Below are 24,733 nucleotides of genomic sequence, written 5' to 3'. Positions count from 1 at the left end.
TCCGTGGCGTCCCTAGTAGTAGTAGTAGCGGCCGCATCGCCCGTTGGTATCAGCTCTCTCTAGTGGGGATTTTGATTGGAAGGTCTAAATGGTGAATGTCTCGTGGTAGTGATCCCACTCGCCCCTATTCTCATACCGACACTTCTTTTAAAGAGTGGCGAGTCAGTTTTACTGACATTTTCTTAATTTTGTTTTCTCTGGTAATTTTAGATTAATTTTACCTAGAAAGAATGATGTTAAGGATCCTTTCATAGGCCGACACGAGCTGAGCCCAGAAATGCATTCTTGATCGTTTCTATTAACCAAAATGATATTGTATTCTTGGGCACTTCTTTCTTGACCTGGCCTCTACTCACAAAAAACCCTTCGATATCCATGTCCGAGATGCCGAGTTCCTTTTAAGTAAGCTCGTAGTACCTTTAAATGACATAACCTTTCTTCAGGGTCATTATCCACAGTCTCCCAAAGAAGGAATAGAAAAGGAGACAAATCTGTCATCTTCCACTGATGGATTTTGAGTCTTGGCTACGAATTCTGGTAAAAATTCGAAAACCATAGACTTCCAACCTCTGGAATGATTCCCCTAATATGACAGACCATGTAACTCCCCTACCCTTTTGGTCCATACTAGAGCCAACAAGAAGGCTGCTTTCAGGGTCAAGCTTCTATCCGTGGCTTGTCACAATGGTTCATACGGGAGCTTAAAGGCTAGCCAATGCCATGGTTAAATCCCAATTGGGAGCCTTAGTTCCATAGGCGGACAGGACTGCTCAAAACTCTTCATTAACATAGCCATTTCCCATGAAGAGGAAATGTCTACACCCTTCAGCTGCAGAACCAAAGCTAGTGCAGCCCTGTACCCCTTTATGACAGATACAGAAAGATGTTTTTCTGTTCTGAGATAAATCAGAAAATCAGCTAACTGCTGAATAGTGGTTCCAAGTAGAGAAAGACCCCATCTATGACACCAATCACAGTAGACAGACCACTTTCCCTGGTACATGCCTGTCGATGACCTGATATATCCTGCCACCTGCGATGCTGCTTTCTGAGAAAAGACTTTCACTCGCAGGAGGTACTTGACAGTCTCCACCCTTGAGGAGATCAGGACTGTACCGACTGATGGTACCTCTCCATGTGTGGTTGACAAAGTAGGTTGTTCCAGGAAGGCAGTTCTCTTGGAACATCTATTAGGAGTCCTAAGAGGTCCAAAAACCATTCTGCCTTTGGCCACAAGGGGGCTACCAGGGCCATCCTGAGATTGTGAGACCACATCACCTTGTTCAGGACCTGACAGATTAGACAAAACGGAGGAAATGTATATACGTCCAGATTGTCCCACGGGTGTTGTAGAGCATTTTCTGTTACTGCTGCTGTCTGGGACTACTGAACAATACATCTCCAAATTTTTGTTGTAGGTACTTTGTTGAGAACAGGTCTATGACTGGCCATTCCCACAAGATGAACATTCTGTCAACAATTTCCTGATGCAAGGACTATTCTTTACCCAGAATCTGGTCCTGGCAGTTCAGTTTGTCCGCTATTACATTCCTTTTCCCTGGAATATATCTGGCATTGTAGTTCCAGCTTCTTCCAACCCAGTGTCCATTGATCCCTTCAGCCATGACAACGTATCTAAATGACGGCTGCCATTTTCCTTTCCAGCACTAGCAACTACCTGCTGCACTTTGTTTTTGATATGGATATGACAGTCCTGGCTCAAAGATGAAAAAGAATTTAATCTTCTCCTCTTGGTACGAGGATCAGCCACAAATTCCTTTATCCCCCAATGCTTGACTGGTGTACACACTGATGACATTTAGCTAGAAGAGAAAAAAGAAGAAAAAGATTTTTGCCTTTTCTTCTTTTTTTATTTATCTTCTCTTCCAAAGCTTGTAACTTTTTAATAAATGTGAGTGCTACTGAGTCTGAAAGCGTAGGTGCATCCGTGGCACCCAGGTTGTGAGAGTGGAAGTAGGCTGTGACGTCATGGCGGACGCCATGTTAGGTTGCGACGTTGTGATGTCATGGCAGACGCTATGTTAGGTTGTGACGTCACTGAGGGAGCAGGCTGTGACGTCACCGTGCTTGATTGAAGACACTGCGGATACTACTGGAATCTCTGCGTGGGCAACAATGTTAATTACCAAATTCTGTGGCATTGGAAACACATGCGCTATGCAGCTGTTGTAAAGTTCACCCCTATAAACTGCCGACCAGGGAAAGGAGGGACACTCCAGTCTGAAGACCCAGAGAGAAGCCTGATGGGCCTAACACTGCCCACATTCCCTCCATCCTCTGCGTATCAGGAGCTGAACCATATGACAAAGATGGAGATGGCCCCCCACCCCCCCCCGGGGAAGGGAAGAGCGTAATTCAGTACAAAACTCCCCAAAACCGCTCCTGATGCTGCCAACAATGAATCATTAGAAACCAAAGGGGTATGGGAAGCATCAAATCCACGTGAAGAGACATATGGAACAGCATGATGCATAGTTAGCACAAAAGAAGCTGAAGATGCTTGGTCATCCAAAGATGGTGGAGTCTCCTCTCTTTTGTACTGACCTTTCTCATAAAAGTTTTTCCGCTGAACATGGATTAGTAATTGTACATACGTTTTCTCTGCACCTACTGCACGTTGGGTGAAGATCCGAAGACACTGAAGTTAAAAATCTCGAACAAGGAAACCCACGCACTCCAGGGTATCTCCTTTGTTTCTTGCGAGATCCTGAAGAAAGCTTTGTTGGTGACGCAAAATTCTCCATGGTCTCTCACAACTTATACAAACCTACCAGATCACACACACACTGAGTACACCCAGAGAAAAGATAGCGAAGAAAGATAGGAAAACGGTTAAGTTGAACTGACTTTAAAGAGATAGAGAGTAATCACATCCTCTCTTAAAGGCAGCAAGAAAGTAACTGATGAGTTCACAAGATGCACAAGGCATTGTGGGAACTACCAAATACCCTGTCTGCAGGTACAGATGTCAATTGACGCTGGATCACAAAAGTTTTTTATTAATTTTAACGGATTTCCAGCTGGCACTAGAAGATTATCCTAATGTTAAGACCAAAGGTTTGTTTTGTATATGAACAAAGTGGGGTTTGTAATGCTAGGGCACAATGAAAATAGCTTTAGAAAAACACAAAAATTAAAATCTTCAAGTATGTCAAATAGCATATTAAGACATGAGACCCTGAGTCCATCACAGGAATAGGAATGATGACCCCATTAAGGGGTTGCAAGTTTCTGTATGCAGTGATAGGAATGATGTAGCTTTATTCTACCCGACTGTTGGTATAGAGGATTTTCCTTGCAAAAATTTCACCAGGCATGACCAAGTTGCAAGGCACCATAACAAACCTCTTAAAGTACAAAAAAAAAAAAGAAAAACAAAAAAAACTTTTCCAAGCAAACCTAACTGTTAATATCCTATATTTACAGTCTTGAATGACTCTAAACTCAAGTTTGTGGTGCCACACAGGTCAGTACATACATGTGGCACCTGGCCCTATATGCAAAACCAAACTCCATTCTCTACTAAATGAGCAACTTATGCATTTCCATGAAAAAAATTGTCATAAAAATTACAGTGTTCAAGTTACGATACTTCACCTTACAATAATCCAATTTTACAATGGGGTTAGCAATTAATACTGACACAACAATATTTTTAAAATACAGTGGGCCCCCGTATTCGTGGATTTCTCTCTGGATCATATCTACCCAATATTTGCGGGAAATTTGCCTATTCGCGGGGTTTTCCGATGAAAATTAATTACCAAATAGTGTATTTTGATGACGACGATGCTCCTGTCTAAAAGGATCTCCTGCCACGCCCAGCAGGGCGCCATTAGACAGCACACCTTTGCAGAACACCAGAAAGACATCACAAGAGACGACATCATCAGGAATGTCAAAATCATTGGGAGAGCCCGTCCCACGACGTCTGTGCCTCCTAGAAGCGCTGTTTATTCTCGAGCAAAAGCCTTCCCTCAATACCACTCAAAAAGCGTTCCTGATAGCGACGTGTGTGAGGAGGACCATGCCCCTCCCTCCCAACGAAAGTAACGGCGCGCATGAAACAAACAACACCGCACATGAAGCACAATATGAGAATAATACCAGGGGGGACATCACTCAGGTAGAAGCCAATCAAGAGGCTCCCAGTGATATTTCCCGCCTGAGAAGGTCCACAAGACTCGAAAACAGTCGCCGTACGAGTCCCCTTCCCAGGAAACAATGAAAATTCGACCTGCCGGAGAGGTTAGTTCTCCAGACTGTACTCGAGAGCCCGCAACATCATGATATAAGGAGAAGGACTCGCCACTGGAATTCAGTCCCTCAGCAGTCATCATTGGATAATGTCCTGTGGATCAGGACAAAAAGTCGCGTTGGAGATAGGAGAGTAGAAGAGAATGATAGAGAGAAGAGAAGAGCGAAGAGATAGGAGAGAGAGAGAGAGAGAGAGAGAGAGAGAGAGAGAGAGGGATTGTATAAGCAATAATAAACTAAAATGACTCAACCGAATTTTACCATACCCTTTGGTGCGTTGCTCGCCAGTCTAAGCAACAACGAGAAAGCCGTCATCAGAAAAATAGAGATGACTACAAAATTAATAGTGCTAAAGCAGCAACCATTTTTAAAAAAACCTGTCTTTGAGAGGGTCTCCTTCCGAAATAATAATAATAATAATATAATTTATTACAAAATTCATATTATGTGATAGTATTTTAAAGAAATACAAGAATCTATCCATTTCACTCTTTTAAATAAGGATAACTATCTCTCTCTCTCTCTCTCTCTCTCTCTCTCTCTCTCTCTCTCTCTCTCTCTCTTTTTTACTGATATGAAAGAATTTTTATGGTATTAGTATGTAATATGTTTATTGATATTTTCAGCTGTTAATAATAATAATAATAATAATAATAATAATAATAATAATAATAATAATAATAATGTGGCGCCGTGGCAGAGTGGGTTAGGTTCGGAGTCAATGGGCGGTTAAGGTTAAGGGGCTTACGGGGCGGCCCGGCTAATGGCAGGTTTTTTAATGACAGGACTTTGACATTCATACCACTTAATAAGGTGACTTGGGACATCTCCAAACCGCATATGATTTTCGCCTCTGACCTTCGGTTTTGTGACGCCAGGTCAATTTATCCCGAAAATAAACATTTTTCAAATTCTATCTCCTCCCTTGATATTTAATATTAAGACCTGGGATTACTACCATATATAGACCTGATGTTGACCTCCAATCACATGGAGTTTTTTTCTAAAAGTCATTTTTTTGCTAGATATGAATTTTTCAATATGGTAAAAAAATAAACCTTATAAATCACGAGAAAAAAATTTATAAAAAAAAGACGAAACAAAAATTGGACAAAAGGGCTCTATTTGATTGTTCTATAATGTCTCTCTGAGTTATATACCAAATTCCAATGTTATAGCTTTAAAACTAAGTGAGGAGATAAATTTTGAAGGTCAATAAGTATAGTTTTGAGATACGGGCGTTCACAGTCTTCCTTCGTATTTCTATAAAGACAATGTTAATAAATAATGATTATTATAAATGTATATTTCTTTTTTTGTGTATTAATAAACCAAAACTATTTTATTTATCATAATTTAATCATAAATGATAATCCTTTGCTCATATATCGTAGCCTGGGGCACCGCTTGAGGCAAGATGGGGCACTCCTTCCTACGTAACCCCCTCTCTTCCCTTCACTAACTCGGCTTATTACAGCGAATTTTCTTCTGTATGTTAGCGTGATGTTATCCTATTATTTTCCTCTTTGGCATAATGACATTCTTGCCGAAACAAAGATAAACAAACGTAAATGCAAGAGAATGTCAGAGGTGAAACTCGAAGGTGTACTCTCTTTTTACAAAGACAATTTAATAAATCATGATTATTATGAATTTCATATTCCATTTTGGGTATTAAAAAACCAAAACTATGTTATTTATCATAAATGAAGATCTCTTTGCTCAAAGATCGTAGCCTTGGGCACAGTGTGACGTGTGCTGTCAGGCAAGAAGGGGGCGTTACTAGGCAACCCTCCCCTCTCTCTTCACTAACTACGCGTATATTATGATATTCTGTAATAATACTTGAGCGATTTTTCTTCATCTGTATGTTAGCGAGATGTTTTCCTTGTCTTTTCCTCATTGGCATGATGAACTTATTGCCGAAACATACATAAACATACGTAAAAGCAAGCGAATGTCACGAGGTGAAACTCGAACATGTAATCTACTTGAAGTCTATGGTCCAACTGATTCATGATTGAACCAGATACTCGCTTCTGCGAGCCACGGAATCTCTACAGATGCCATTTCTCACAATTTCTTTGCCAATAATTATCAAAATTTACGATAACAGAAGAAATATTGCATTTTCTTGTACGGATGAATGTTTTAGGCTTACTGAGTTATGTTTACTAATTACCCTGTAACTACGAAAGTAAGAGGAATTTTGACGAAATATTTCGTATACGTAATCTCAATTGCCATATGAAGCTCCATGAATTTTTTCATGACTGCATTTTTCGCCCTATACCACCATATATAGGGGTTCCGGCCGGACCCCTTAAGTTAAGCAACATTGGGGCTGGTCAGTCGTTGGATGGGTGACCGCTTTCCTCGGCATTGATTCCTTGGGAAAGGATCTTTACCATAATTTCCTCAGTCTACTCAGCTGTAAATGAGTACCTATCCCTGATAAGGTAGGGTCCAGCTATGGGTTAAATAGCAAAACTCAGCAATGATGGAAAGAAATGAAGGAATAAACGACAACGATGTAAATGGAACCTCTGGCAACAGAGGAGCTTCGTCCGGCAACCTGGTATTCAACCCAATTGAAGGGGAAGACGGTCAGGTACTTGGAGGTCGTCATCCAGCAACTGACCACCACAACGTCAGTAATCAACAGCCTGAGATTGGAGCTACAGAAGCAAAAAGGAAGAAATGGATAAGAGAAGAAAATAAGGAAATATGGAGATGCTACATCAGAAGCAACCCGACGGAGAGAGGATATAGAAGGAGGTTGGTCAACATCTGGAATGAGAGGAATAACACCCCCCAAACAGAACAGAGGCTGGCAGACCAAGTAAGGAACATAAAGAAAAAGAAGTGGCTCTCCCCAACAGAAAGAGAAGAACTGGAAAGGGAAATGTCACATGACAACGAATTACACGAAGACGAACTGAGAGACGATGCCACAGAAGACGACAGGGATGATGAGGTATCAAACAACTACACACGAAGAAACACAGACGAAGTAACAGAGAGGACGGAATGGTGTAGAAAATTGATTTAGACAATGGATGGAGCCAGATACAGAGAGAACAAAGATCCCCTCCATGAAAGCCTACAACACCAAGAAATTAAGGGAGAAAACAAGTGAGGTCAATGAAATAATGGGCATAATACACACCACCAGTATCACAGAAACAAATAACTTGGCATATGCAGGAGCAAGATTAGTAGCAGAACTGATGGGGATTCGAACACCAACACCACCAGCACAACCAACCCAACAGAAACCAAAACAGCAACCTCCTTGGAAAAGACGCCTGGAAAAGCAAATCATGGTGATGAGATCTGACTTGAGTAAACTGAAAGAGATGGCAGAAAAAGGCTAAGAAGCAAGAAAACCAGGGAGGAACCCAACGAGAAATACAAAGTACAAGAGAGGGGACTAAACAACACAATAGAAGATGTAAAACAGAGGCTTAAGGCCAAAGCACATAAGATCCAACGGTACATGAACAGGAATAGGGGATACCAACAGAACAAACTATTCGGAACCAACCAGAAAAGACTATACAGCTAACTAAGAGGGGAAGACAACCACCCAGAAATTCCTGAAGCCAAACCAAGTAAGAGACTCTGGGAAAACATATGGAGCAATCCGGTATCACACAACAAACATGCAACATGGCTCCAGGAAGTCAAAGAAGAAGAAACAGGGAGAATAAAACAAGGATTCACAGAGATCACGACAGACACAGTCAGACACCAACTAAAGAAAATGCCAAAATGGAAAGCCCCAGGTCCCGATGAAGTCCATGGATACTGGCTCAAAAATTTCAAGGCCTTACACCCACGAATAGCAGAACAACTCCAGCATTGTATCTCAAATCACCATGCACCCAAATGGATGACCACAGGAAGAACATCCTTAGTACAAAAAGACAAGAGTAAGGGAAATATAGCCAGTAACTACAGGCCTATCACCTGCCTACCAATAATGTGGAAGTTACTAACAGGTATCATCAGTGAAAGGCTATACAATTACCTAGAGGAGACAAACACCATCCCCCACCAACAGAAAGGCTGCAGAAGGAAGTGTAGGGGCACAAAAGACCAGCTCCTGATAAGACAAAATGGTAATGAAGAACAGTAGGAGAAGGAAAACCAACCTAAGCATGGCATGGATAGACTATAAGAAAGCCTTCGACATGATACCACACACATGGCTAATAGAATGCCTGAAAATATATGGGGCAGAGGAAAACACCATCAGCTTCCTCAAAAATACAATGTGCAACTGGAATACAATACTTACAAGTTCTGGAATAAGACTAGCAGAGGTTAATATCAGGAGAGGGATCTTCCAGGGTGACTCACTGTCCCCACTACTCTTCGTAGTAGCCATGATTCCCATGACAAAAGTACTACAGAAGATGGATGCCGGGTACCAACTCAAGAAAAGAGGCAACAGAATCAACCATCTGATGTTCATGGACAACATCAAGCTGTATGGTAAGAGCATCAAGGAAATAGATACCCTAATCCAGACTGTAAGGATTGTATCTGGGGACATCAGGATGGAGTTTGGAATAGAAAAATGCACCTTAGTCAACATACAAAAAGGCAAAGTAACGAGAACTGAAGGGATAAAGCTACCAGATGGGAGAAGTGTAGCCTATAGAAGTTCTCTCTCTCTCTCTCTCTCTCTCTCTCTCTCTCTCTCTCTCTCTCTCTCTCTCTCTCTCTCTCTCTCTCTCTCTCTCTCTCTCTCTTATTGCTGTTTATATATTTCTAATGGTTAAATGTTTCAGATGACTTTGAAATTATATTAATAATACCAATTCAACGGTATATTTGATGTATGATGATACTTGAAGTATACATTTGGTATTTGAACTTTCAAGATAAGCAAATGTAAGCATTTTCAGAGGGGAGTTCTAACTATCTGTGGGTTCTAACTATTCGGGGGGACGTCTGGTACACTTCCCCCGTGAATATGGGGTGAACACTGTACAGGCAGTCCCCGGGGTTACGACAGGTTCGGCTTACGACGTTCTGAGGTTACGGCTCTTTTCAATTATATTCATCAGAAATTATTTCCAGGTTTGGTTTACAATACACGTTCCAGGGTTATGACGCCTACAACGCTGATCTGGCACAAGAAATATGACACCAAAAATGCAAAATAATCAATATTTGAAGGTTTTTTGGATGAAAAATGCAATAAGAATGCAGTTTACATAGTTCTGAATGCACCTAAAGCATTAAAAGTAAGGTTTTCTTAGGATTTTTGATGATGTGTCGGCTTACGACAATTTTCGGCTTACAACATGTCTCAAGAACAGAACCCCGTCGTAACCCGGAGACTGCCTGTATTTTTAAATTTCACTCAACGGACGCAGCCCAGCATTGTACAACCAGGCAGCAAGAGAGGCAGCCAAATTACAATAGCCTAACTTTATCCCATCTTCTAATTAAATAAGTTAAAAGAAAAAAAAAAAAAACCGGCAAAAGAGAATTATGAAAGTTTTGTTTTAACATTTTATTTGTTTGGTAAATGTGTACAGTTTTGCTAAGTACAAGCAAACTACATAATTACCTCAGTTATGTTATAAATGACGGTATGTATAATAGGACTGATATATTTTTAGGTAATAACTTTGTATGCTATAGATCAAAGATCAGCTAGGAAACATACTGTTAAATTTAAACAAAATTGTAGCTGAAGCTGAGAACACTTTCCGAGCTGCTAATGATTGTAATTGTGCATCGGTAACAAAGATAAAACTGCCGTAAACTTATCTGATCAAACACAACCATAGATAAAGTTGAGAGAATAATTTTATTCAAAACTTCGGGTCTTGAAACAATACAGTTTACTGCTGTTTTCACGTCGATAAATGATAAATAACGTAATGGTAAAGCTCGTACTACAAAGGAATCATAAATGATAAATAATGTAATGGTAAAGCTCGTACTACAAAGGAATCATAAATGATAAGTAATGTAATGGTAAAGCTCGTACTACAAAGGAATCATAAATGATAAATAATGTAATGGTAAAGCTCGTACTACAAAAGAATTATAAATGATAAATAATGTAATGGTAAAGCTCGTACTACAAAGGCATCATAAATGATAAATAATGTAATGGTTACAACGCCTACAACGCTGATCTGGCACAAGAAATATGACACCAAAAATGCTAAATAATCAATATTTGAAGGTTTTTTGGATGAAAAATGCAATAAGAATGCAGTTTACATAGTTCTGAATGCACCTAAAGCATTAAAAGTAAGGTTTTCTTAGGATTTTTGATGATGTGTCGGCTTACGACAATTTTCGGCTTACAACATGTCTCAAGAACAGAACCCCGTCGTAACCCGGAGACTGCCTGTATTTTTAAATTTCACTCAACGGACGCAGCCCAGCATTGTACAACCAGGCAGCAAGAGAGGCAGCCAAATTATAATAGCCTAACTTTATCCCATCTTCTAATTAAGTAAGTTAAAAGAAAAAAAAAAAAACCGGCAAAAGAGAATTATGAAAGTTTTGTTTTAACATTTTATTTGTTTGGTAAATGTGTACAGTTTTGCTAAGTACAAGCAAACTACATAATTACCTCAGTTATGTTATAAATGACGGTATGTATAATAGGACTGATATATTTTCAGGTAATAACTTTGTATGCTATAGATCAAAGATCAGCTAGGAAACATACTGTTAAATTTAAACAAAATTGTAGCTGAAGCTGAGAACACTTTCCGAGCTGCTAATGATTGTAATTGTGCATCGGTAACAAAGATAAAACTGCCGTAAACTTATCTGATCAAACACAGCCATAGATAAAGTTGAGAGAATAATTTTATTCAAAACTTCGGGTCTTGAAACAATACAGTTTACTGCTGTTTTCACGTCGATAAATGATAAATAACGTAATGGTAAAGCTCGTACTAGAATCATAAATGATAAATAATGTAATGGTAAAGCTCGTACTACAAAGGAATCATAAATGATAAGTAATGTAATGGTAAAGCTCGTACTACAAAGGAATCATAAATGATAAATAATGTAATGGTAAAGCTCGTACTACAAAGGAATTATAAATGATAAATAATGTAATGGTAAAGCTCGTACTACAAAGGCATCATAAATGATAAATAATGTAATGGTTACAACGCCTACAACGCTGATCTGGCACAAGAAATATGACACCAAAAATGCAAAATAATCAATATTTGAAGGTTTTTTGGATGAAAAATGCAATAAGAATGCAGTTTACATAGTTCTGAATGCACCTAAAGCATTAAAAGTAAGGTTTTCTTAGGATTTTTGATGATGTGTCGGCTTACGACAATTTTCGGCTTACAACGTGTCTCAAGAACGGAACCCCCGTCGTAACCCGGGGACTGCCTGTATTTTTAAATTTCACTCAACGGACGCAGCCCAGCAGTGTACAACCAGGCAGCAAGAGAGGCAGCCAAATTACAATAGCCTAACTTTATCCCATCTTCTAGTTAAAATAAGTTACAAAAAAAAAAAAAAAAAAAAAAAAAAAAAAAAAAAAAAAAAAACTGCAAAAGAGAATTATGAAAGTTTTGTTTTAACATTTTATTTGTTTGGTAAATGTGTACAGTTTTGCTAAGTACAAGCAAACTACATAATTACCTCAGTTATGTTATAAATGACGTTATGTATAACAGGACTGATATATTTTTAGGTAATAACTTTGTATGCTATAGATCAAAGATCAGCTAGGAAACATACTGTTAAATTTAAACAAAATTGTAGCTGAAGCTGAGAACACTTTCCGAGCTGCTAATGATTGTATTTGTGCATCGGTAACAAAGATAAAATTGCCGTAAACTTATCTGATCAAACACAACCATAGATAAAGTTGAGAGAATCATTTTATTCAAAACTTCGGGTCTTGAAAGAATACAGTTTACTGCTGTTTTCATGTCGATAAATGATAAATAACGTAATGGTAAAGCTCTTCTACAAAGGAATCATAAATGATAAATAATGTAATGGTAAAAGCTCGTACTACAAAGGAATCATAAATTATAAATAATGTAATGGTAAAAGCTCGATCCAAAGGAATCATAAATGATAAATAATGTAATGGTAAAGCTCGTACTACAAAGGCATCATAAATGATAAATAATGTAATGGTAAAGCTCGTACTACAAAGGAATCATAAATGATAAATAATGTAATGGTAAAGCTCGTACTACAAAGGAATCATAAATGATAAATAATGTAATGGTAAAGCTCGTACTACAAAGGAATCAAGTGAAAATAGCAAACGGAATCACATAATTTTCCTTACACAATAAACATGCCCACAAAGCAATCTGTTAACGAAAAAAATAATTTAGTTCCCAATGAGACGTATTAAATTCATATTTAAACTTGAAATTAACACAGTCTTGCAATGAAAAGATGACCCTGTCTCATATAGGTAAAGTATCTAGATATTCTTTTATGGTAAATTGAAGCAAAACAATTCGCTTCGAATTGAGATAAATACGACGAAATAAACTTGTACTTGCCATCATCTGACTTCCAAACCGAAACATTGACCGCTTTGTTAGTATTTTATGATACAGTACGCAATATGAGAATACATACGATATAATAGGATAGAGTTATGTATAAATTTTAAAAGATTCATGGAAAAGATGCATATCCTTTTTTTTATTCCATAATTATACGTAGGCATCAACAGCCTGATAGGTATCGCTAAATTATGCTGATATCGGTCCGGATCTGAGCCAATTTACCGTGTTATATATCATCATATATACTAGGCTAACTTATTAATGTTATTCAATTTCTCTTAGTACTGAATTATCATGAGCCAATATGCACTGAACCTAGAGAATTAGCTAAAATTAATAATTACTATGCTGTACAGGCAGTCCCCGGGTTACGACGGGGGTTCCGTTCTTGAGACGCGTCGTAACCCGAAAATCGTCGTAAGCCGGAACGACGCTTGGAAATATGTCTTAAACTAATAAAAAGTTATAAAAACCTTACTTGTAATCCTTTGGTTACACTACATGTTGTTTCCTGTAGTTTTATGTACAACCTGGAGTTATTTTCATAAAAGAATGCTGGTTCTTGAAGGTAAAACTATTGTAATCCTCTGGTGACACTACATTCTTGAAGTTTTATGTACAACCTGGAGTGATTTTGCAAAATCTTGAGGGCTACAAGAACAGCTGATTACTATTTACGTATCATATAGACTAATTAAAGTAAATGTATCTTTAAATAGGCTTATATATTAGTATCAACAAAACATTTCCTGCCATGAGTCAGAGGCCGTTTAATGAAACGAACACTTCTCTGTCCTATCTGTTCAGAAAATAAACGTTACGTCAATCCCCGAGACCATTCTTTGCCAAAGCGTCTCTCTCTCTCTCTCTCTCGTCGAACTCTCTCTCTCTCTCTCTCTCTCCTCTCTCTCTCTGATCAAATTACATTGGAAACTTGACATACGATTGCCTCTAATATACGAATGTTTTGAGATACAACAGAAAATTTGCGAAAATACAAGCTTTGATATACAACGAAATATTTGAGATACGATTTTGCGATGAGTGTTTTTTAGTTGTATAGGCGACCGATAAAATGGCGTTCAGTCTGTTTGTTTGTTGGTGCTGCATGTTAACACGTCGTTGTTTAGTTCGTTGTATTTGCGCCTATTTTTCGTGTTATTTTGTCTATTTTATTATTAACCATGGGTCTCAAAGCTAAAGACAAAGCAGGTGATAAGAAAAACCCAAGAAAATGCTTTCGATGGAAGCAAAACATGAAATTATAGCAAAGCATGAACGTGGCGTTCGTATCGTCGATTTGGCAAACGAGTATGGTCGAAATCCTTCTACAATATCCACGATCATCAAGCAGAAGGAAGCTATAAAAACCCCCGAGAACATTGTTGCCAAAGCGTCTCTCTCTCTCTCTCTCTGATCAAATTACGTACTGGATAATGTCTCTCTTTGGATACTTCGATTTTGCCAAATATTGAGGGCTACAAGAACAGTTGATTACTATTTACGTATCATATAGACTAATTAAAGTAAACGTATCTTTAAATAGGCTTATATTATTAGTATCAACAAAACATTTACTGGCATGAGTCAGAGGCCGTTTCTTAACGAAACGAACACTTCTCTGTCCTTAACTCGGAGCGTCGGAAGACGCCTCTCTCTCTCTCTCTCCTCATCTCTCTCTCGCTCTCCTCTCTTCTCTCTCTCTCTCTCTCTCTCTCTATCTCTCTCTCTCTCTATCTCTCTCTGATCAAATTACTGGATAATGTCTCTCTTTGGATACTTGGAATTTGCGTTGTAATCTAACCAGAAACTTTGTTTTGTTATTATTACTGGAAACAAGCAATGATTTTTTCATTATTTGCGCTTTTGGACTGTTATATGTAAACTAGTATGTATTCAATCGCTCGGAAACTAGTTCCGCATATGAGGCGTCACTAAAAAACATAGAAAAATACAACATAAAAAGTGTCGAAAATCATCATAATCTCAAAATTTTTTTTTTGTTGTAATCTAACCAGAAAACTTATTTTTTATTAATATACTGTGCTAAACTATAAAGGATTTTATCATAGTATGTTTTTTTTCGTTTTTTAAAAGCGTCGTTAACTCGGAGCGTCGGAAGCGTCAGCGTCGTAACCTCGGAACAAGCGTCGTAACCCAGGACGGATTTTTCCATTGAATATTTAAGAAAAAGCGTCGTAACCTCGGAACGTCGTAAGCCGGAACCGTCGTAACCAGGGGACCGCCTGTATATGTAAAGGTATACTGTATAGCGTAGGGTACACTACCCTATATGAGCACTGAACCTAGAGAATTAGCTGAAATTAATAATTACTATGCCGTATATGTATAAGTATACTGTATAGTGTAGGGCACATTACCCTATATGTAAAGATGGTACTGATTACCCTCGTGTAGGCTAGGCTATAATTGAGATACAAATTTTTGACATATAATGGGTTTTTCGGAACCTAACCCCATCAAAAGTAGATTACCTGTATATGGCTTCTGTGGTACATTAGGCCTCCAAACGCTACATTCTGATCTGATACATTTTTAACAAAGTTACAATTACACTTGCATAACTTATGAAAACATAGTAAGAATCAGGGCTAAACTTACTTCACTCCTCCTCCAGGTAAAGCTGTGTGTGAGTGAGAAGCCTGCTTACATTCAAAATGAGCACGGAGAAGCATCATCAGTATGTTATTTTGTGTTTGAACATCAGAAGTTTCTGCACCTTCATATTTAGCTATCAACATCCTTCTATCATCTTCTGGTAAGGTTGACAACTGTTTCATGATATTCATGTGAGCCTTGGAAGCTGGTAAACCTAATATAAATAAGAAATGTGTTTTAGTAGATCTTACACTTCAAACATACACATTAAATAAAATTCTGTAGTAAAAACCACACCACTCAACAGAAAACTAGATTACAACAAAGCATACATCACCAGCTACATCAACATACATAAATGTTTCACAAAACCCATCATACCTGTATTCATAGAGAATACAAAATTGTCAATATAAAACTACATATGTACATGTATTTGACCTTCCAAATACAGTATACTTGCAACCATTATAAAAATATTTATTCTTGAATGAAACCCACTTTCTGCTATATTTTGTTTGTATGTTATATTTCTTTAGCTATTTATTTGTCCCAACAGCTGCCATGTAACATAATCAAAATGGTCACACTAAGCAGTGTCATATGTTTTCAATATCTGTTTTCAAAAAAAAATTGTAATAATAGTTTCCAATGTTTTTAATTTACACCTAATTTGAAATTAGCATAAATATAATACTTAAATTGTTTGAGTACTGTGCTGCCTATTTCGGCTCTTATACAAAATGAGTTTAATTGGCACATACTGTAATATTATACAAGCATTATGGGCAAATTCTCAAAAATATATACATAAGTAACTATAAATGGCTTTGTATACAAACATAAATAATTTATTATTAACACAAACAAAAATCAAAAAGCAATAATGATGACAAATAACTGTTGATTAAACACCTATGAAAATAGGTTGAATACAATGGAATACTACACATTTTCCAATACATACAGTAAAATATACACACTATTCCGGTCACACATGGATATAGTGCAGTATTTGTGAATTTTATGTACATAATCAATAGAGAAGTAAATTTGCTTTTTCATAATCCATATCCACCTCAACCTGTGAAGAATCATTTGAAATGCAATCCAGCAACTGGTACAGTGAACTGAGACAGGAGGGTTACAAGCAAAATAATCTGACAATGTCTGAATATAAATGACACTTCAGCTCTACTACTAAATATCATCTCTCTTCATAGTGAAAACTAGAACTTAAAGCTTACCCTCAACTTCTGCACAGAGCTGACTAAACCACCTCATTGGGCAATGATCACATAATAGGTTGCTCTGTCGTTCTTTAACCTGCGCTTCATGCAATGCAGCAAAAGCTTTACTAAGACCTGAAATAACAGAAAGACAATGTGAGTTAATGTCAACCAATATATAAAATTCTTAAAAAATAATTAAATAGGAGGATAATTTTGGTATTCCCCCAATAGTTTTTATAGGGAGACAGCAATTTACCATATAAGTGAACTTGGTTTATGGAATCAAATTCAAAGTTCACGGGACAGATCTAAAAGCTACAGTCAAAACAACTGTTTAGTCAATTAAGTGCCAAACTTGCACCTCACAAACATTGGCAAATGTTTTAAAAGCTGCATTATTATTACCATCATAATTTTTTTCTTACATAATTCTTTACTTTTATAGGACTGGATATGAAATAAGGTCTCTCCACAATAACCTATTCTGAGTCCTTTCAGCATGAACTCTAACAGGTAAAGTTCATTACTTCCCTGTTTTCCTGGCCTTCTTGAGACTTTACATATATTGCGGCTTCCAAACCAACAATTTCTCATCACATGTCTAACTCATGTCAATTTTTGAGAGGTCAGCCTTATTAACTGCCGCTAGCAACAAAACCTTCAGCCCACTCCTCATTTCTAACACACGCTTCCCAGTGTACCTTGGCCATGAATCTTAATAGTTTGAGGTTATGCTTTTTCAACTTTTTCCTTGTTATTGACATCTTTCTACACAACTATGTATTATACAGGAACAGAGTATTACCCATTAAATGTGCTCTTTCTACCAATGCAACAGAAGTCTTGCTACCTCTCTCCATTTCATAAATGCCACAGCCATTCTTTTTTCACTGCTCTCAGTCAAGTGTGTTTTTAAATTTACTTTCTTCTCCACTTGCTCTTGCATTATATTTTGGGCACCAATTCTCTTGCCTCACTTATATTTTGTAATCCTAAGCACCTCTTGTTACATCAAATGTTTCATTTGGTTTGTGGTATAGTTCACCACCATACTTTTCTCACAACAAACATATGGCCACTTTTCTGATTGTACACTTTCCTTTGCTTCCTTTCCAGTCACCATAAGCTCTGCTTAGCTTATAACAATATTCAATTATCTCTCCATTCAATTCTGCTACATTTCAAACATTTCCACCACCTCTTCTTTAGATTTTGATATACAAGGGTTGTCCGTAAAAGAAGGTTCCCAAAGATTTTTCACAATGAAAAACATGATTATTGGCATTGAATAATACATTTTTGGAAAGCTTAGACTTCTTCCTATTTTTCTACATAATCGCTGTTGAGATCAATGCATTTTTGCATGCAGTGTACCATCTTGTTTATGCCTGAATCGCAGAACTCTCCCGCCGCTCCGCAAAGGCAGCTTAAAACCTCTTCTTTCAGCTCCTCTCCGGTTCTGAAATGCGTTACGGACGTCTGTACATCCGTCTTTGAATTCTCTGCACCATTTGCGCACATGTTGTATACTCATACATTTTTCTCCATAGACTTCACACAGTTGGGAATGAATGTCAACCAGTGCAGTGTTTTTTTAACACAAAAAACAAATCACACAGCGTAATTTGCACCTGGTGGGAGAAGCAAGTGGGAGCTCCATCTCTATCGGCTGCCAAGCCAAGGCTGAGTGTCGCAGACAGCTCGCCGGGGTGGGGGACTGGGAGAGGGGGAACGAAGCTACACGCCAGTGTCACCGGATCCGGCATAACAGCGTTCCTCTCGACTGCAGCTCCTTCGGAACCTTATTATACGGACAACCCAAGTAATAGTAGATACTCTACACAAAGCAGCTGTCTCTGTAACTTCTTCTACTACTTTGTAGCTTTTTCTATTACTATGATAAACAGAAAGCTTGAAGCGGACTAGAATGAATGTAGTAACAGCAAATGCTGATATACCTGTTACCTTGCACTTACCCTGTGCTGTCAAAGTTCTCTGGCAAGGTCTTGAAGAGCACTGTCATATAAAGTGACAGGATTTGGATACTTAAAAGTACTCTATACAGGATAACATAACATAATCAAAAGGTACGATACGGTCCCAAAATATGCATGATCGGATTGTGTGATTCCCCTTTTATGCGGTTGCTAGTTCTCAAAAATAAATTTTCTGTATCTGTGAAGTTGTTCAAAGTTTGCGAGTCAAGCATCACAAAGTGTATCAAATCTATTGTCTTTTCAAGTTTTTTTTTTTGGAGTGAGGGGGGGAGTTTGCTGGTGTCTGAGAGAAGGGAGGGGATGCGTGAGAAAGATTTCCTGCTCAGCCATTGGTCAAAATTGAAGGCTCCTGCTCAGCCATTAGCTAAAACGGAAGGCTATGCCTCACTCATTTGGGACGTCATTGCACAGTGTGTATGAATGATCGGTATCATCATCATCATCATCGCCATACGTATTACTATTCAGATCTGCAAAGTGTATTCCGATCATCTACATCATGTATACATCTGCCCTGAAGTTGAAGAGGAAGAACTATTCTCTCGAAACTAAAAAGCTTCTCTTTAAGTTAAAGGATGAAGGAAAGAGCAACTGCGCAATTGGTCGCCAGCTGAACATTGTGTGCCGTGTCCTCCATTTTGGCGACAGTCGACAACTTGAAATCCGTCATTGCTAAACATGAAGTAAGAATTTTTTCTGTCAAAGTTAACTTGCTTTGACTAACTTTTGACATTTGATCATTTATTGTTGAAATAGATTTTGATGAAAATGATTAGTAAAATAGTAAAAGTGATTAACAGAGAAGCAGATGCATTTGAGAGAGAGAGAGAGAGAGAGAGAGAGAGAGAGAGAGACGATGAGAAGAGAGAGAGAGAGAGAGAGAGCCGTTCATCTAGACTTTTCTTTTCAAGAAACTGTCATTTCATGTTGAATTTTGAACTTTTATAATTTCTTTTTAAGAAATTGTAATTTCATATCAAATTTTAAATTTTTATCAGTTCTCTTTTTATTGTACAGTAAATTTAAAAGAAAACGATTACATAGTGAACATGATGGACAATGAAACTGAGATAGGTGCTCATAACCAAGTTTATTAGGCCACCTAACAGGATGATGCGCCAGTCCCTGAAACCTCAAGTGGTACGCAAACCCTTCCTTCTCCAGAACTCTTCACGGAGGATGAAATAGAGGAGTTTGAAGGTTTTTTTGGCAGAGGATGGGTAGAGGAAATTCCACCCAAAAGGTTTTATAAAGATTTTTACAACAGGAAATGAATGTATCTTACAGTACACTTGCACCCAATGGTGGCAGTGTTTGCGTGTGGTAGCTTTCCCCATCCTGAAGTAATTTAAACTTTTTCAAGTTATCAAAATCAAAACCTTAAAACCTTTTTAATGTTTTATTCATCCATATGAACAATTTCTTATTAGAAAAAAATACAGTATAGTACATAGAAAGTACTGAAAATGGGTAGTAAAAAAGTTTGGCTGGGTAAGTTGCTGTTTGCCTTGGCCCTAATGGAATTATTCTCATAAGGTATGTGCATTAAAATCTGCCATTTTCCCGTTCTGCGAGGCCGTGGATTGACCAAATTCTCGCATAATTGGGGACCGTACTGTATTCAGTTCACTTGAAAATGTCTTAAATAACAAAATCATTAAACTTACTTTGCATTATCTCTTCAGTTACTGAGCTTACTTGACATTTAAAGATATAGCCTAGATAGCAAGGTAAGTCACCACTCAACTCTCGACATATGAGCCCAAAATGGTCATCATGTTTTACACCCTGAAAAAGATAAAATGATAATCAATATCCTACCTTCTATTATGCCATTTTTGTATGTTACAAATATTACAGCACTCACCATAACATAAAACAACAGTTCCAGAAAGACATCTAGTCTCGTATTCTGTATTCTATTATCATTCAAACATGTATGCAACCTATTTTCCATTTTATTTACTTTCAATGATGCATTTTGCTTGTCTTGTTTTTAAAGGCCTACATTCTTGGTGCATTTTTCTTTTACTATTTAAATATAGAATCTAATTTTCATTGAACAGTTCTCCCAAAAAGTTCCTTTAAAGTCTAGCAATGAGACTTAGCAGTCTCATTATACTACTTTTTATTAATAATTACAAGTTCCAAAATTGAAGAGGTTGGCAGGCTCCTCACCATCAGACATTTTTCATAGAATTCCTTTTTGATGTCTTACAAAAAACTTTCAAATTACATGACAACTTGGAAATAAATGTTTTTATATTTACCTTTTAATTATAAATATGAATGAATTTTTCTCTTCAATAATGTTTCATCAACATATTTTGAAATTTTTCAATTCTACTTTTATGAAATTTCTATATTTATTCTCCTTTTAATTATACTTATATGCATTTACACTTCTCTATTTCTGTCTTAACTAACTACAATTCATTACCATAGATTTGTAAACCCTCTTCAATTCTACTTTCATGAAATTTCCTGTCCTAAATTTGGGTGGAGATAAATTAAATTCATTTTTATGTACTTTCTTTTGAATTTTTTCTCCCTTTACAAACAACTGCAACAAAAAAACATAAAACTAAAATATGGCTTCATAGCAATAAGACATCCATGTGCTTTAAAAAAAATCAACGTCAAACTGATTACTGTAAACTTGAGTTACACCTACTACTCTACAATACGTGGATCACGAAGTTTTGCATGGACAACTGTACTTGCAAATGTCTGTTAAAAGATACTATTAATAGATATGCTATAAAATGTTCAAAAATTAAATATAATAGCTATCAAAATGTGACATTTTTATAATAAAATAAAGTTTTCAATATACTTACCCAGTAATTATATAGCAAGTGAAACTCTTAGCTATATAATTACTGGCTAAGTCCCATAATTAAAATTAATATTTCCATACCTGCAAGTTAAACAAACATTACCAAAGAGTGTAAGTATTCACAGTGGGTTTATAAACTTGAGTGAGTCACAAACAATACCACACTTCAGCAACTGATAATCCTGGTATTTTATCACTCTATCAACATTAAAGATAAGATACTACCCACATGGATAATAACATTTCTACTGTTAATCACTGAAAAACCCAAAAACCAATGTCAACAAGATAACTTACCTCAGTACCTCACTAATCCTTGGTGCAGTGTAGAACACAATACATACTAGTAAGATATACTTTCAACAGATGGGATATGAAATCTGCTAATATTTCATCTTTGATATGAGAAATATATAAAAATTGGATATAAGAAAGCAATGATGCTTAACAAGAGCATCAGATAGAAAAACAATAAAGTGCAAGTTATTACCCTGCAACACTGGGCTATATCCTTAAAATACTTGTTAAGTTGTACTGACTTCATTTCAGGGTTAATCAGCTGCACTTCATTGCGGCCTATGTGGAAAAGCATTGTACGATTGAAATCTTGCCCCAGCATCTGCGAACAGAAAATGACATGAATTATATCCCTACATAAAACAAGGTAAACTTAATGCCCATTTTACACAAAGTTAGAGAAATTATATTTTTATGATAAAATAAAGTTTTATATATGTATACTACATACCCTGTGCATAATTACTTAGCTAACAATTTCTTGCCTAAGAGCCTTGGAAATTAAATAAATTCAGGTATAACGCTTCAAAATTTAGCCCAGGTGACTGATCCCGCCAAGTAATGGGGATACCATTACTAGCAGACAACCTCATTCTGTTTATGCCATAAAAACACCAAAATATAGAGAGAAAAGTACTATATTTCAGAGACTGCTGTCTCTCTCTTCAGGTATATGAATGAGAAAGGTTTACAGAAAAGGTGGTAGTATTTATACCAAGAGATCCATCCACAGGTAAGCCAATTTAGGTCACCCCCGCTGATAATCTTCCTTTAATCTTCTTAAGCGTTGGTTGAATGAAAACCTTGTCGATCACATCTGAATCCCATGCTCCATTTGAGATGTTCATTACCTGTCTATCTTTTATAGTACTTTTCTCTCTATACTATTTTGGTGTTTTTATGGGCTCCTTTTATTTTATTTATATATATTTATATATATATCTATATACGGTATATATTTACATTTATATGTATGTATGTATATACAGTAAGTCCTCGGGTTACGCTGGTCTCGACTTACGATGTTTCGTGGTTACGAACGCGCCCCCATAAAAATATAAAAAATAATATTTTGCGTCGTTCCGTCTTACGCGGTTTAGCGTCGTAAGCAACGTAAACAAACGCGAACTAGTTCCGGGCGCACGGCGGAAGAATACGCTTTGCGGGGGGAGAGGACGGCGTCGCTTCGCTACGCTCATTCCTCGCCCATACGCCATTTTGGTTGTTTACACTGCCTCTCTCTCCCTCGTGTTGTATCGTTTTTGTAACTTTTTGCTCTTTGTTATGGCTCCCAAGCGCAAGGCGGACTCTTCTGATGGTAGTGCATCGAAGAAAAGAAAGGCCATCACCATGGAAAATAAAGTGGACATTATAAAGCGATCTGAGAAGGGAGAAACGCCAACAAACATTGGCCGCTCGCTTGGCCTTAGCCGTGTTCGACCGTTGCTACCATTATCAAAGATAAGAGCGCATCGTTGAACATGTGAAAGGATCTGCTCCTATGAAAGCGACAGTGATAACTAAGCAGCGTAGTGGTCTAATAATTGAAATGAAATGGAAAGGTTATTGGTGCTTTGGTTGGAAGACCAAAATCAACGGCGTATCCCAGTCAGCCTTATGGTGATTCAGGAGAAGGCGAAAAGATTGTTTGAAGCGTTGAAAAAAGAAAAGGGGGAGGGAAGTGAAAGTGAAGAGTTTGTGGCTAGTAGGGGTTGGTTTATGCGATTTAAGGCTCGGGCCAATTACCATAACCTTAAATTGCAAGGTGAAGCTGCTAGTGGGGATGAGAAAGCAGCGAGTGAATTTCCTAAAGCGTTGTCTGAGATAATTAAGGAGGGGGGTTATTCTGCTCAGCAAGTGTTTAACGTAGACGAGACAGGTTTGTTTTGGAAACGTATGCCTAACCGCACTTACATCGCCAAGGAGGAGAAGTCAGCACCCGGTCATAAAGCCAGCAAGGAGAGGCTAACTTTACTTCTTGGGGGTAATGCTGCTGGCGACTTCAAACTGAAGCCCTTGTTGGTGTATCAGGCTGAAAATCCAAGGGCACTCAAGGGCATTTGGAAGGGTCAACTACCAGTAATTTGGAAGTCCAACAAGAAGGCATGGGTGACACTTGCAGTGTTTGAGGACTGGTTCGTAAACCATTTTGTTCCAAGTGTGGAGCGGTATTGCGCCTCCAAGGGTATCCCTTTAAGGTGTTGCTAGTGCTGGACAATGCCCCTGGACACCCTGCCCAGCTGGGGAGACTTCAACCCTAATGTCAAGGTGGTTTACCTTCCACCTAATACCACGGCCCTTTTACAGCCTATGGACAAGGAGTGATTGCTTCGTTCAAAGCCTACTACCTACGAAGGACAATTGCTATGGCTTTACAGGCAACTGAAACCAAGAAGGACTTGACTCTGAAGGACTTTTGGAAATCCTACAACATCCTTGATGCTGTAAAGAACATTGCTAATTCCTGGGAGGAGGTTAAGCAAACAAACATGAATGGTGTACTGGAAGAAAATTTGTCCTCAATTTGTGAATGATTTCCATGGGTTTGAGGACACAGTTCAGCTAGTTGTCAAGAACGTTGTTGCCCTGAGTAAGGAAATCAATTTGGAGATGGAGGTTGATGATGTTACAGAGCTGCTGGAGTCTCATGGCGAGGAGTTATCTGCTGAGGACCTGATACAACTGGAGAAGCAGATAATAGAGGAAGAAGAAGAAGCACCCACCCCAGAGCCTAAGGCTTTCACAAGGCAGGACTTGATAAGAGGTTTTGCAGAGTTGCAGCAAGCGTTGTCAACTTTTGAGGCTCAGGATCCCAACTTGGACAGGTTCACTAGGGTTTCCAGAGGCGTCATGGATTTGATGCAGTGTTACAAGGAGATCTTGGATGAAAGAGGTCGCTCTCTGTTCAGACTAACCTGG

General features: G+C 37.8%; 1 protein-coding gene across 3 annotated transcripts in view; it reads right to left on the bottom strand.

Annotated features, from left to right (window-relative positions):
• The window catches only part of LOC135211212 (TBC1 domain family member 1-like), a 307,524-nt gene that overhangs the window by 152,615 nt on the left and 130,176 nt on the right, over positions 1 to 24,733 (bottom strand). For all 3 annotated transcript variants that reach the window (XM_064244447.1, XM_064244445.1, XM_064244446.1), the window contains exons 10-13: positions 22,008 to 22,136; positions 20,346 to 20,466; positions 16,697 to 16,813; positions 15,453 to 15,663 (exon numbers count right to left, since the gene is read on the bottom strand). In XM_064244447.1, the coding sequence (XP_064100517.1) occupies positions 15,453 to 15,663; positions 16,697 to 16,813; positions 20,346 to 20,466; positions 22,008 to 22,136 (578 nt within the window). The remainder of the gene's footprint in view (positions 1 to 15,452; positions 15,664 to 16,696; positions 16,814 to 20,345; positions 20,467 to 22,007; positions 22,137 to 24,733) is intronic.

This window comes from Macrobrachium nipponense, chromosome 4 (genome assembly GCF_015104395.2).
Source record: "Macrobrachium nipponense isolate FS-2020 chromosome 4, ASM1510439v2, whole genome shotgun sequence".
NCBI lineage: Eukaryota > Metazoa > Arthropoda > Malacostraca > Decapoda > Palaemonidae > Macrobrachium > Macrobrachium nipponense.
This window is presented reverse-complemented; position numbering and strand designations above follow the sequence as displayed.